The sequence below is a fragment of the Petromyzon marinus genome, chromosome 64, assembly GCF_048934315.1.
Source record: "Petromyzon marinus isolate PM22_M1 ecotype Great Lakes invasive population chromosome 64, UKy_Petmar_22M1.pri1.0, whole genome shotgun sequence".
NCBI classification, from domain to species: domain Eukaryota; kingdom Metazoa; phylum Chordata; class Hyperoartia; order Petromyzontiformes; family Petromyzontidae; genus Petromyzon; species Petromyzon marinus.
Genome location: NC_133730.1, coordinates 9986207 through 9999534, shown reverse-complemented (window position 1 = coordinate 9999534; position 13328 = coordinate 9986207). Strand labels below are relative to the sequence as shown.

Sequence of the window (13328 nt, the reverse complement as noted above, 5' to 3'; positions counted from 1 at the left end):
AGACTCCTTCACGTAGGGTTCAGTGTTAATCACCGAGACTCACAGCCAGGACTGCGGCTCCCAGAGTTTTCAGTGTTAATCACTGAGGCTCACAGCTACCGGGTTCAGTGTTCATCAATGATGCTCACATAGCCCAGATTAAGGCTCCCATAGGGTTCAGTGTAAATCACTGAGGCTGACAGAGCCCAGATTTAGGCTCCCATAGGGTTCAGTGTTTATCACTGAGGCTCACAGAGCCAGATCAAGGCTCCCATAGGGTTCAGTGTTTATCACTGAGGCTCGCAGAGCCAGGTCAAGGCTCCCTCTTTTAGGGTTCTGTGTTAATCAGTGAGGCTCACAGAGCCAGATCAAGGCTCCCGTAGGGTTCAATGGCGATGCCTTCATAAAATGTAACTCCAAAATCCTGTACGAGGTGGGCGTATAGATTGTACACAAACACACCCAAACATACTGTATTGTACATACACACATTGTACATACACACAAACATTATACACACACACCCAAACATACTTTAATGTACACACACGTATTGTACACACACAATCATATTGTACACAGATTGTATATACACAGACTGTACACACACATTGTACATACACACAAACATTATATACACACACACCCAAATATACTTTAATGTACACACACGTATTGTACACACGCAATCATATTGTACACACATACACATTGTATATACACAGACTGTACACAAAAAAACATACTGTATTGTACACACAAATATTGTACATGCACACAAACATACTGCATTGTACACATACGTACTGTCTTGTACACACATACACAAACATTGTACACGCACCCATATCTAACCAACCGAGTGACTATACAATTATGAGTCATGTAAAAATCCCCGTGTAGATCATGTCCACTGTAGGGGCAAGTGCTGTTAGCGAGTAGCAGCAGCACCTATGAAGGCCGGCGCGGCACACGAGGGGGTGGGTGGTCAGCACCACGCCCGGCCGCCTTTGTCTCCCCAGTGGCGATGTTTACTACACGCCGCTACACCAGGTGCTCATTTAAGGCTGAGTCGACCTAGTGGTGGCCCAGGACGGGTTCAGATAAATTCGTCACTGGTGTTGGCCCTGAGCGGGAATGAAACTCAGGCCGCTAGGGGCCGGGGGGGGGGTCAGACAGAAACGATGTGACGAGAGGGGGGGTTTGAGAAATGTGACGTCACATCAAATAGCGCAACTTTAAATAAAGACATGTCCTACTTAATAAAATAGACTTTTTAATAAATGTTTTCTCCTACAACATCAGAGTGCAGCGGCACATTAAATACGCACTAAAATGTTTAAAGCGATTTGAAGCATGTTTTATATATTTTTTTGGGGGGGGGGGGGGGCAGAGCTTTGTGACGTCATATTTCAGGGGGGGGGTCTGACTTTTTGTGACGCCGTGTGACGAGGGGGGGGGGTGTCAAAAATCGCGTGGCGTCATTTATGGACGGCCCCTTAGGTTCGTAGCGCAGTGTGCTAAGCGCGACACACACAGAAACACATATAAAGACAAAGCTCCCCCAGTTTCGCGTCCAACGGATTGTTAGGGCAAGTGCTGTTCGCGAGCACCTATTGAGGCTGGCACGGTACACATACACACATTCAGACATACAACGCAGTGTCATCTCCATTCTATTGGTGGCCCGCAGCTGATGATGGAAATTTCACGATGCTATGACAGGGTTAACAAAATCATTAAATTACAAATATAAACAAATAAGTTGACGAATTGCTTCTCTCGCCTGTGAGATTCTCCAGACGAAAATAACAAGGATTTTTGACTCATCCCATCAGCCACACAGCATTCTGGGAGTGCGTTTTTGGAGCAGCATTGGTTCAACTCTCAATTGGAATTACACAGAAATCATCGCCCCCCTACTGGCAGACTAACGAACAGGGACAGCTTCCACTGGGGGTGCCCCTAAGCTAGACCACACACGCACAGCAGCAGCAATCACCGCCCCCCTACTGGCAGACTAACGAACAGGGACAGCTTCCACTGGGGGTGCCCCTAAGCTAGACCACACACGCACAGCAGCAGCAATCATCGATTCCCCGACCGGCAGACTCGTGCACAGGGACAGCTTCCACTGGGGGTGCCCCTAAGCTAGACCACACACGCACAGCAGCAGCAATCATCGATTCCCCGACCGGCAGACTCGTGCACAGGGACAGCTGCCGCTGCGGGTGCCCCTAGGCTACTCTGCACAGTTGCAATCATCGCCCCCATAGTGGCAGCAGAATATTAAACAAAACAAATGTTTTGCCACGTAAGGCCCCCACTGAGCTATGAAGCTCCTTTTCAGAAGAAGATCTGGCCATCACGAATGATAGCTCAACGAAGTGCCTTATCACGGGGAGATTTATAGCAGCCAAACATTCTAAACCACATGCTGATATTAAACGTGGAGGGAAAAACAGGAGGCCCCGGAGAAAAACGCATGCGATCACAGGGAGAGAGATAGAGACGTGGACTCCAGCATCGGGATTGAATCCACGACCTCCTGCACACCAGGCGAGGTAGTTAACATTTGGACACCGTGGCACCCCCCTTCGCAAATAAGACTCGTCCAATACCGTCAACCTGAGGCCGCCACAAAACACTGGACGCGGTTTCGACATTCGGGGACTCGTCAGCAGAGGCAGTTGCTGGGCGTGCAAGAGGCGCGATTGTAACGCGGCGTGCGCCAAGCGGTCAGGGGTGAGATCTCTCCCGCCCGAACGCTTCGCCTCGGGATTAATCTCCGCTCAGTCGCCCTCTTGCAGCCACGCGATTGGCTTTAATTCCCCGGCCGTGGTTGGAAAATCGCATGACCACACCGATAGGGATCACCCCCCCACCCACCACCCCCATGGGTCGCACAGCTGCAGCCTCTGGGTTGCCTTCAGGTTGAGTTTTGTACGACCAAGGGTTAAACCTCAAGAGGCACAGGGTGTCGAGTCTCGTTCGTACGCGTGGCTGAATGACCGCGTCGGTGAGTGATTCCAGTTGCTGAATGTATGTATGCTGAACTTCTTTCGTGCCGTGCGCAGCCAACCGTGCTGATCTGGAGGTGAATGACTGAGTGGGTGAGTCATTGAGTAGGTGATTGAATGAGTGGATGAATGACTCAGTGGGCGGGTAAGTGACTGGCTGAATAACTGAGTTGGTGAGTGGCTGAATGACTGAATGTTTGGGTGACTGGGTTAATGACCGAGTGGTTGAATAACCGGGTGGGTGGGTGGGTGATTGAGCGAGGGAATGAGCGAACTTAAGTTGACGTGTTCGTGAGCCCTCCAGGACCGCCGTGGTGTACCCCCCGCTGCGATGCCTGCAGCGCGACCGTACCGCGACCAGAGCTACTCGGCACTGCGCAAGGCGTGCCTTGGGCGCCGGGAGCTCTTCACGGACCCGCTCTTCCCGCACGTCAACGCCTCGCTCTTCTATCAGAAGAGCCCCCCCGGGGAGATTGTGTGGAAGCGGCCCGGGGTTTGTGTACACACGGGCACACACGCACGCACACATGCGCACACACGCGTACACACGCACACACGCGCACACACACGCACACGCGCACACGCGCGCACACACGCACACACGCGCACACACGCGCACACACGCGCGCGCACACACACGCACACACACGCGCACACACGCGCACACACGCACACACACACGCACACACACGCGCACACGCGCACACATGCGCGCGCGCACACGAGACAAAGATTCCCCCGTAAGCCTCTCACAGGCTGTTGGGGCAAGTGCCGTTAGCGAGCGGCAACGCTTACGAACGCCGCCACGGCGTGCGCGAGGGGGTGGTCCGGGTCGACGCCCCCTGGCTGCCTTTGTCATCCCCGGTGGCGACGTTTACACACCGCACCAGGTACTCATTCGAAGCTGTGTGGACCTAGGGGAGGCCCATGACTGGTTCATATAATCGTCCACTGGTGTTGGCTGTGAGTGGGAATCGAACTCCGGGTCGCCGGGTTGGTAGCGCAGCGCTCTGCTGCACTACCGGTCATACCAGACACACACACACACTACGAGACACACACGCTACTAAACACACGCACTAATAGACGCACATGCACTACTAGACACTTATTCCGGTTCATTAATATGACATAAAAGCTTTTACTGTTGAATTGATCTGCACGCGCACGTCCGTCTGCAGTAGCTTCCACGCACACTCAGCGATTGACGCGAGAGGCGTCATTGCCTCGTGGGAAAAGCTTTTAGAGTCCACGCTTGTAGAGTTGGCGGTGGTGGTGGTGGTGATGGTGTTTGGGAGCGGTGGTGCAGCGGTGAGCACTGTACTGCAATACGAACCTGGCCACCCGAGTTTGATTCCCACTCGCGGCCACCACCAACACCAGTGACGATTACCTGACCAGGTCCTGGGCCTCCTCTAAGTGGACTCAGCCTCAAATCAGTACCTGGTGTGGTGTGTAAATATCGCCCCTGGGGAGACAGGCGGTCGGGCGTGGTGCTGGCAATCCACTCCCTCGTGGGCCGTGCCAGCGTTCATAGGCACTACTCGTTAACAGCACTTGCCCCAACAGTCTGTTTAATTCTATATGGGGAATCTTTGTCTTTGGTTGGTGGTGGTGATGGTACAGATAGCGATTATTGTGGTGTTGGTTGTGGTGGTGCTGACATTGATGCTGATGATGGGACTTTTTTTTACGATCTGGACAAAGTTCCTTTGGTGAGCTCCTCCAGCAGGCAAGGCTGCTTTGGCTGGGTTATGTACCATAGTCGCATGCCCAGCCACCGCATGCCTAAACAGCTTTTGTTAGACCAGATAGAGGGGGCTAAACGGGCGTGGCACGAGCTAGAGAAGAGATGGAGTGATGTGGTACAAGACAATGTGGAGCTGAGTAGACTTGCCGATGACCGGTACAAGCGGTGTCAAGATCGGCATCTGTGGAGGAGGCTCGTGAAGGACGCTACTGAGCAGTTGGAGGCAGTTGGCCTCCAACAACAACGGAGGGCGGAGGAGCGACGCTCACAACAACGAGCGGAGTGCCGGGTGGCTAAAGCACTGCAGGTTGGCACAGTAGGGGGCACAGGTGGTGCATCAGCCAGTCGTCTCGGTCATCTCAGTCAGTCGACCCATGGCACCTGGGTCTGCCCCGTGACCTCCTGCCAGCGGGCATTCGACACTTGACACGACTTCAACGTGCACATAGCCTGGCACAAGCGTCGTGGTGATGTCACCGCCACTTAGTGGTGAATGGCGGTTGTTGATGTGCACAGCAGCTGCGTTAGGGCCCTTGTCTTGTCATAATGATGGTAATATTGTTGGTGGTAATGCTGACGATGATGATACTGCTGATGATCCTCCTGCTGGTGTTGATGCTGCTGCCGATGATGATGATGATGATGCTGATGATGCTGATGTTGATGATGCTGACGACGATGTGCGTACAGGAGCTGTGCGATGACCCGCGTCTCTTCGTCGATGGCATCAGCGCCCACGACCTGCAGCAGGGCTCCCTGGGGAACTGCTGGTTCGTGGCGGCCTCCTCCTGCCTCACCCTGCACCAGGAGCTCTGGACCAAGGTGAGCAGCAGCAGCAGCAGCAGCTGCAACTCCCCTCACCCCAAAGAACCCTACCCCTAACCCATGACTGATAACCCTAACAGATCCCCTAACTGCGCCCCCCACCCCTCTCCCGTGCCCCCCCCCCCCAGGTGATCCCCGGCCACAAGAGCCAGGAGTGGGACCCGGCGCACCCCGAGAAGTACGCGGGGATCTTCCACTTCCGCTTCTGGCGGTTCGGCGAGTGGGTGGACGTGGTGGTGGATGACTCGCTGCCCACGCACCGCGGCCGGCTGCTCTTCTGCCACTCCAACACCGCCAACGAGTTCTGGTCAGCGCTCCTCGAGAAGGCCTACGCCAAGTGAGTGGGGGGGTGGGTGGCCCAGGAGGGCTCGCGGAGGGGATTAGTCTTCTCGTGCTGATACCACCACAACTGAAAGTGTTTTATCCACTGTGGTGCTCACGGTGATGCAGTGAATAGACCATGGCTCATGGTGATGTGGCCCAGTCTGTAGTACTGGTGAGGTCCCCCAAGGTGCCCAACTTGCCCTGTATGTTGACCTATGAGCTTCCCACTCCCAGTGTGAGTGAGTGGGTGGGTCGGTCAGTGGGTGGGTGAGTGGGTGGGTGAGTACATAAGTGGGTGAGTGAGTACATGAATGGGTGGGTGGGCGAGCTGCTAGACACGAGTGTTTGCGTGTCCGGTGTGAGAGCGACCTACTCCCCATGGTAGAAACTACGATGTGGGACGAGGAGTGGGGGGGCGGCGGGGGGGTAGATGGTAGTATGGAGAAGCGATTGATGAGTTGATGGGGCGGGGTGGGGGGGGGTGATATTTGGAGCGATGAAACGGACTTAAAGATGATCGTTATTGACTACGTAATAACCCGATCGCCCATTGCGCGATCGCCATCCCGGGATGGCGACCGATTGGTCAGGCGGAACGGCCGCTGACGATCCATCGACCATTGGTCCATTCAAACCAGCGAGCATCGGATTGGCTGGGGAGGGGGGATCGAGATGGGATGTAAGCAGGAGTTTTCAGTTCTAAGGAGGATGTCGATCGTGAGAGGCCAGAGTGTGGGGGTCCACTGAAGAGCTCCCTGCAGGATAGACTGCTGATGGCATGCGGACACAGAAGAGGGTCAGCAAGCCGACTCTGCGTGCACTGGGCTCTCTGACTGCCACACATGGCGTCCATGCGTATCCGTGCCTCGGCTATTTCCGTGCCCTCATTGTATGTATGCTTGCGTGTTGAACTTCTTTCGCACCGTACGTAGTCAACCGTGCCAATCGGAGGTGCGGGAAGAGTGGATGTAGGGGTGGTCGTCTGGTGGTATAGTGCTGGTGATGGTGGTAGTAGTGGATGTAGTGGTGGTGGTGTGGTGTTGGTGGTATAGTGGTGTATGTATGTTGAACTTTTTTTGCGCCGTACCTAGCCAATCGTGCTTATCATAGGTGCGGGGGAAGGACAACAAACTAGATACAAAAAGCAGTTCTAAAGAAGTAAGTTTTCAATCTAGATTATTTAAAAGCTCCTAGTGGTTTCCTAATATCAGAAGGAAGAGCATTCCAGACGGCCGCAGAAGCATACATGAAAGCGCGCGATGCAGTGACCATCTTTATCACGATGGCTAGCCAAAAGCCGCTGGGAGAATGGCCGAAGTTTGTGTGATGATATATGCTCCTTGATGAGATCAGCAAGGTATTGCAGTTAATTTATGGCAAGCACTTTTTATATAATAAGTGCGACCTTATAATGTATTCATTCGGCAACCGGAAGCCAATGCCAGACATCCCATAGAGTAGTGAGTTGCAACAATCGTGCCTTGTAGATACTACACGCCACAATGTTGGCTATGTTTGAATGTGCCATAGAGCCCTCTTGTTGCAGTCCCCATATCTGTAACCTCTAGCAACTCTGCCTCACTCTTCTTCATGCCTATATACCCTAGGGATCGCGTCTTGGTCCGTGTCCCCACCACCAAATCCCTGGCCCTGTGTGGCCTTGTATCTCCATGCCCCCATGTCTTCATATTTCCATGTCCCCGTGTCTTCATATCTCTATGTCCCCTTGTCTCCATGTCTCTCCTGTGTCGCGGTGGTGAGATGTCAACTCCTTCACCTGGTACGCAGAAGGTCGTGGATTCAATCCCGATCCTGAAGTCCTTGTCTATCTCTCCCTCCCTGTGATCGCACGAGTTTTTTTCCGGGTCCTCTGGTTTTCCCCTTCACGTTTAGAATCAACAAGTGGTGTAGAGTATTGGCTGCGATAAATTTCCACATGACGATGAGCCACTCCGTTGGGCTATCATTTGTGAGAGCCAGGTTGCTTCTGAAACAAAAAGCTAAGTAGCTGGGTGGGCTTTACCTGCGAAATAAAATTGTTTAGTTTTAGTTTAGTTTATGGGTCTCTGCATCTCTATGGGTCTCAATGTTTCTCTCTGGGTCTTGATGCATCTCTGTGGGTCTCTATGTATCTCTACGGGGCTCTGTATCTGTATGGATCTCTGTGCATCTCTATGTATTAGAGGATTTGGCTGCTGCTATCATTGGGCTATCATTTATGATGGTCAGGTCGTTTATGAAAAGGAGCTACGGAGCTCAGCTTGCCGCGATGGCGAGATGTTAACTACCTCGCGTGGTATACAGGAGGTCGTGGGTTTGCTCCTGAATTTGTGTGTTCTCCCTGTGGTCGTGTGGATTTTTCTCCAGGTCCTCCAATTTGTTCCCCCACACTTAAAATCAACGTGATGTGTTTAGATTATTTTGCTGTAAATTTCCACACAGCCTGTCATTTTTGATGGCCAGGTCGCTTCTGAAAAAGAGCTACACAGCTCAGCGGGCCTTACCTGGTCAAATACGAATTCTTTGTAAAACCTTGGATTGCGAGTAACTTGGCAAGACGAGCAAAATAAATAAATAAATATTGATTTGATAAACAAGCGAGGTCTTGCAATACGAGTAGTACGTGTACGCTTTGTCTGCCGAGTGTCACGTGATCACAACTGATATACGAGCGCTTTGATATACGAGCGCTTTGGATTACAAACACGTTTCCGGAACGAATCATGCTCGAAATCCAACGTTTTACTGTATTATATTAGTTTTATCGTCCATCATCCCACCGCGTGTCCCACGTCCCCCAGGCTGTGCGGCTGCTACGAGGCGCTGGATGGCGGCAACACGAGCGACGCCCTCGTGGACTTCACGGGCGGCGTCTCCGAGTCCATCGACCTGGCCGAGGAGAAGTTCTCGGAGAAGGACGCGGAGAGAGCTGCGCTCTTCACCAGCATGCTCAAGGCCTACGGGCGCGGCGGGCTGCTCAGCTGTTCCATACGCGTGAGCGCCAACCCCCACCACCGCCGCCACCGCCACCACCGCAACCACCGTAACCACCACAACGGCGATTGCAACAACCACAATCACAACAACCGCGGTTGTAACAATAAAGATCATAACGGCAATTATAACAACCAAAATCATAACAACCGCAGTCGTAACAATGCCGATCCTAATGGCAATTATAACAACCACAATCATAACAACCACAATCATAACAACCGCGGTCGTAACAATGCCGATCATAACGGCAATTATAACAACCACAATCACAACAACCGCGGTCGTAACAAAGCAGATCATAACGGCAATTATAACAACCAAAATCATAACAACCGCGGTCGTAACAATGCCGATCCTAATGGCAATTATAACAACCACAATCATAACAACCACAATCATAACAACCGCGGTCGTAACAATGCCGATCATAACGGCAATTATAACAACCACAATCACAACAACCGCGGTCGTAACAATGCAGATCATAACGGCAATTATAACAACCAAAATCATAACAACCGTGGTCGTAACAATGCCGATCCTAATGGCAATTATAACAACCACAATCATAACAACCACAATCATAACAACCGCGGTCGTAACAATGCCAATCATAACGGCAATTATAACAACCACAATCACAACAACCGCGGTCGTAACAATGCAGATCATAACGGCAATTATAATAACCACGATCGTGACAACGGTGGTCGTGACAACGGCGGTTGTAACAACCGCGGTCGTAACCGCGATCAACCGTGATCATAACAACGGCGAGTGTAACAACCGCGTTTCGCAACAATGCCGATCATAACGGCGATCGCAATGATCGCAATTGTAACAACGACGGTCGTAATGGCGGTCACAACGGCGGTCGTAACAACGGCGCTCGTAACAACGGCAATCGTAACAACGCTGATCGTAACAACGCTGATCGTAACAACCGCAATCGTAACAACGCTGATCATAACAACGCTGATCGTAACAACCGCAATCGTAACAACGCTGATCATAACAACGCTGATCGTAACAACCGCAGTCGTAACAACGCTGATCATAACAACCGCAATCTTAACAACGCTGATCATAACAACATTGATCGTAACAATGCTGATCGTAACAACGCTGATCGTAACAACCGCAATCGTAACAACGCTGATCGGAACAACAGCAATCTTAACGACGCTGATCATAACAACGCTAATCGTAACAACCGCAATCGTAACAACGCTGATCGTAACAACCGCGATCATAACCTCAACCACAGTCATAACCATACCCACAATCTCAACCATAACCACTGTCATAATGAAAATAAATAAAAAATAATGAAAACCGCAATCATTACCACAATCGCAATCATAACCTAATCCTAATTGCAACCAAAATCATAACCGCAATCATAACCAACGTCTCTGTGTATGGTATGTTCCTGTGTTAACAGTACTGTATTAATGTTTATCATGTTTTGGTGTTACCGTGGTAACAATGGTGTTACTGTAGGCTCTGGCCTCCACAGAGATGGAGGCACCCATGGGCTGCGGCCTAGTGAAGGTCCAGGTTAACAGTATCACCTTGCTGTTACCATGGTAAAAGTGGTGTTACCGTGATAACCGTGGTGTTACCGTAGGCTCTGGCCTCGACGGAGATGGAGGCGCGCCTGGGCTGTGGCCTGGTTCTGGGCTAGGCTAACAGTGTCACCTTGGTGTTACTGTGGTGTTACCGTGGTAACCGTGGTGTTACCGTAGGCTCTGGCCTCGACGGAGATGGAGGCGCGCCTGGACTGCGGCCTGGTGAAGGGTCATGCGTACTCGGTGACCGCCGTGCGCCGCGTGCGGTTAGGCGAGGGCCTGGTTGCGTTCTTCCGCGCGGAACGCCTCAACATGATCCGCATGCGCAACCCCTGGGGCGAGAAGGAGTGGAACGGGGCCTGGAGCGATGGGTGAGCATGCGCCTCGCCAACACTCACCTGTCCAGATACCTGTCCAGACACTCACCCCTCCAAACGCCCACCTGCAGAGACACTCACCTGTCCAGACACTCACTTGTCCAGATAGACACCTACCTGTAGAGATGCTCACCTGCCCAGACACTTATATAGACGCCTGTAAACACACTCACCGCTACACTCATTCACGCGTGCTCTCACTCACCCGTGCTCACACTTGCTCACCCGTACACACACTCACCGCTACACTCACTCACGCGTGCTCACACTCACTCACCCGTGCTTACTCACTCACCCGTGCAACAACAACAACCGCCATTCGCCACTAAGTGGTGGTGACGTCACCACGATGCTTGAACCAAGCTATGTGCACGTTGAGGCCACGTGAAGTGTCGAACGCCCGCTGGCAGGTCACGGGGCAGACCCAGGTACCACGGGTCGACTGACTGAGATGACTGGCTGATGCACCACCTGTGCCCCCGACTGTGACAACTTGTTGTGCTTTAGCCACCCGGCGCTCCGCTCGTGGTTGTGAGCGTCAATCCTCCGCCCTCCGTTGTTGTTGGAGGGCAACTGCCTCCAACTGCCCAGTAGCGTCCTTCACGAGCCTCCTCCACAGAGGCCGATCTTGACACCGCTGGTACCAGTCATTGGCAAGTCTACTCAGCTCCACATCCTCCTGTACCACATCACTCCATCTCATCTCTAGCCTGTGCTACGTCCGTTTAGCCCCCTCGATCCAACCAAACAAAAGCTGTTTAGGCATGCTGTGGCTGGGTATGCAGGCCTCATGACCCAGCCAATGCAGCCTTGCCTGCCGGAGGAGCTTACCGATAGGACTTTGTCCAGATATTTCAAGGATTTTTGAGCTCCTCACACAATCCAGCCTGGCTAAACCCAGAATGGATCATAGGCAGGCCAGCCTAAATGTTTCTAACTGGCGAAGATGTTCCATTAGGGGGTCCACGTTTCGCAAGCATAGAGAAGGGAGGGAAAAGACTTGAAGCTTCATGCGGAGCGACAGACCAGGTAGCTTCCACACAGCGTTACGCAACCGATGAAAAGATAATGCCGCTCGACTGATTCGGAGTGAGACCTCTGCTGTCACCAATTGGGAGTTGTGGAGTGTCCAATGATAGAAAATACCCAGGTAGGTGCTTAGTTTTGGTGGGGCTGATGGTAAGGCCCCACCTCTTAGTGGCAAGATCCAGGTTCAGCAGTAGCGCCTCCAATTCCTCTGAGTGAGCAGCAATCACCAGATCATCGGCATACATAACATGGTTGAGAAATAGGGAGCCATCACTTGACCGCACCCGGGCATCGATCAGCCTCCCATTGTATCTGTACCAGATGGAAATTCCTCCGGTACAGCTACTGAAGGCTTCACGAACTACCGGCTCGAAATAGATGTTAAATAATGTGGGAGCCAGAGGACATCCCTGTCGCACCCCAAGGTGTACAGGGAATGGCTCTGACTCCCGGCCACGTAGTTTTACCCGGCCCCGCTCACCATCATGAAGGTCCTTAATGATCGTGAGCAGAGGGTCAGGGACTCCAAAAGCACAAAGAACAACCCAGGGCCCAGGCCTCCTGATAGTATCATAGGCCTTGACCAGGTCAATAAAGCAGAGATGTAGGTCTTGTTGGAATTCCCTACACCTCTGCTGTAGCAGACAGACATAAAATATGGCATCTGTGCAGGACCGCCCCTTCCTGAAACCGCATTGGGGCTCCGCAAGCCTCTCCTCAGCGTGCCTGGCAAGGCGATGTTGAATAATCCTTGCCAGGACCTTTCCCGGCACACTGAGGAGTGAGATTCCCTTGTAGTTGTTACAGTCTGTGCGGTCCCCCTTCTTAAAGAGGGGGACCACCAGGGCATCCTTCCAATCCTGCGGAACTCGTCCAGTGGTCCAGATTGTTATGTCATGTAGGGCAGTGTGCACAAACGCCACCCTCCCTCAGCATTTCGCTTGGGAGATCATCTCTGCCCGGTGCCTCTCCGGGTCTCAGACTCCGGATCGCCATTCAGTATTCCTCAACAGATGGCACCTCAATCAGCCACTCACAGGGGGTGACTTCTTCCAAGATTTGAGGCACCGCAGCCTCAGCAGGGTCATCCCCACTTTGTCCCATGATATTTTCCAGGCTGAGGGATTTCCCCTCCCCCAGGACCTCACAGAAATGCTCAGCAAATCTACAAACCGGTTCCTGGGGGTCGGAGATTGGATCACTGTTCTTTCCCCTAATGATGGTAATAGGTGTAGTGCTGCAGGTTTCTTTTTTGATGGAATTAAAAAGCGATTTGTGATCGCGGGCCATTGAGGCAGACTCCATCTCCTCAGCAACCCGCGGCCACCACCCATCCTTGTAGCGCCTCACGGCTCTCCGAATCTCCGAGTGAGGCTGCGGGTAAGCCCTCCTCATTCTCTGATGTGGGATGCTGTAGATGGTGAGAGTGGACCTGTCGCTTTTTTTTCAGCCAACC

The 13328-nt window shown here is 52.4% G+C and overlaps 1 protein-coding gene and 2 long non-coding RNA genes across 4 annotated transcripts in view; 1 reads left to right on the top strand and 2 right to left on the bottom strand.

The window, feature by feature from the left end:
* Positions 1-2779, bottom strand: part of LOC142906430 (uncharacterized) — a 114288-nt gene extending 111509 nt beyond the window's left edge. Inside the window, exon 1 of the long non-coding RNA XR_012930241.1 lies at positions 2525-2779. This is a non-coding gene — a long non-coding RNA (uncharacterized LOC142906430). The remainder of the gene's footprint in view (positions 1-2524) is intronic.
* Positions 1-13328, top strand: part of LOC116957859 (calpain-5-like) — a 34557-nt gene that overhangs the window by 3654 nt on the left and 17575 nt on the right. Inside the window, exons 1-6 of one of the 2 annotated variants that reach the window (XM_076054141.1) lie at positions 2902-2998; positions 3304-3492; positions 5440-5571; positions 5703-5911; positions 8700-8892; positions 10644-10837. In XM_076054141.1, coding sequence (XP_075910256.1) covers positions 2987-2998; positions 3304-3492; positions 5440-5571; positions 5703-5911; positions 8700-8892; positions 10644-10837 — 929 coding nt within the window. In that variant the 5' untranslated portion in view covers positions 2902-2986. Of the gene's footprint in view, positions 1-2901; positions 2999-3303; positions 3493-5439; positions 5572-5702; positions 5912-8699; positions 8893-10643; positions 10838-13328 lie in introns of those variants that run through there. The other variant, XM_032980284.2, reaches the window with a different exon arrangement.
* LOC116957860 (uncharacterized) lies at positions 7058-10650 on the bottom strand. The gene is made up of 2 exons (XR_012930240.1): positions 10521-10650; positions 7058-8787 (listed from the first exon to the last, which is right to left on the bottom strand). It is a non-coding gene; the product is annotated as an uncharacterized LOC116957860 (long non-coding RNA).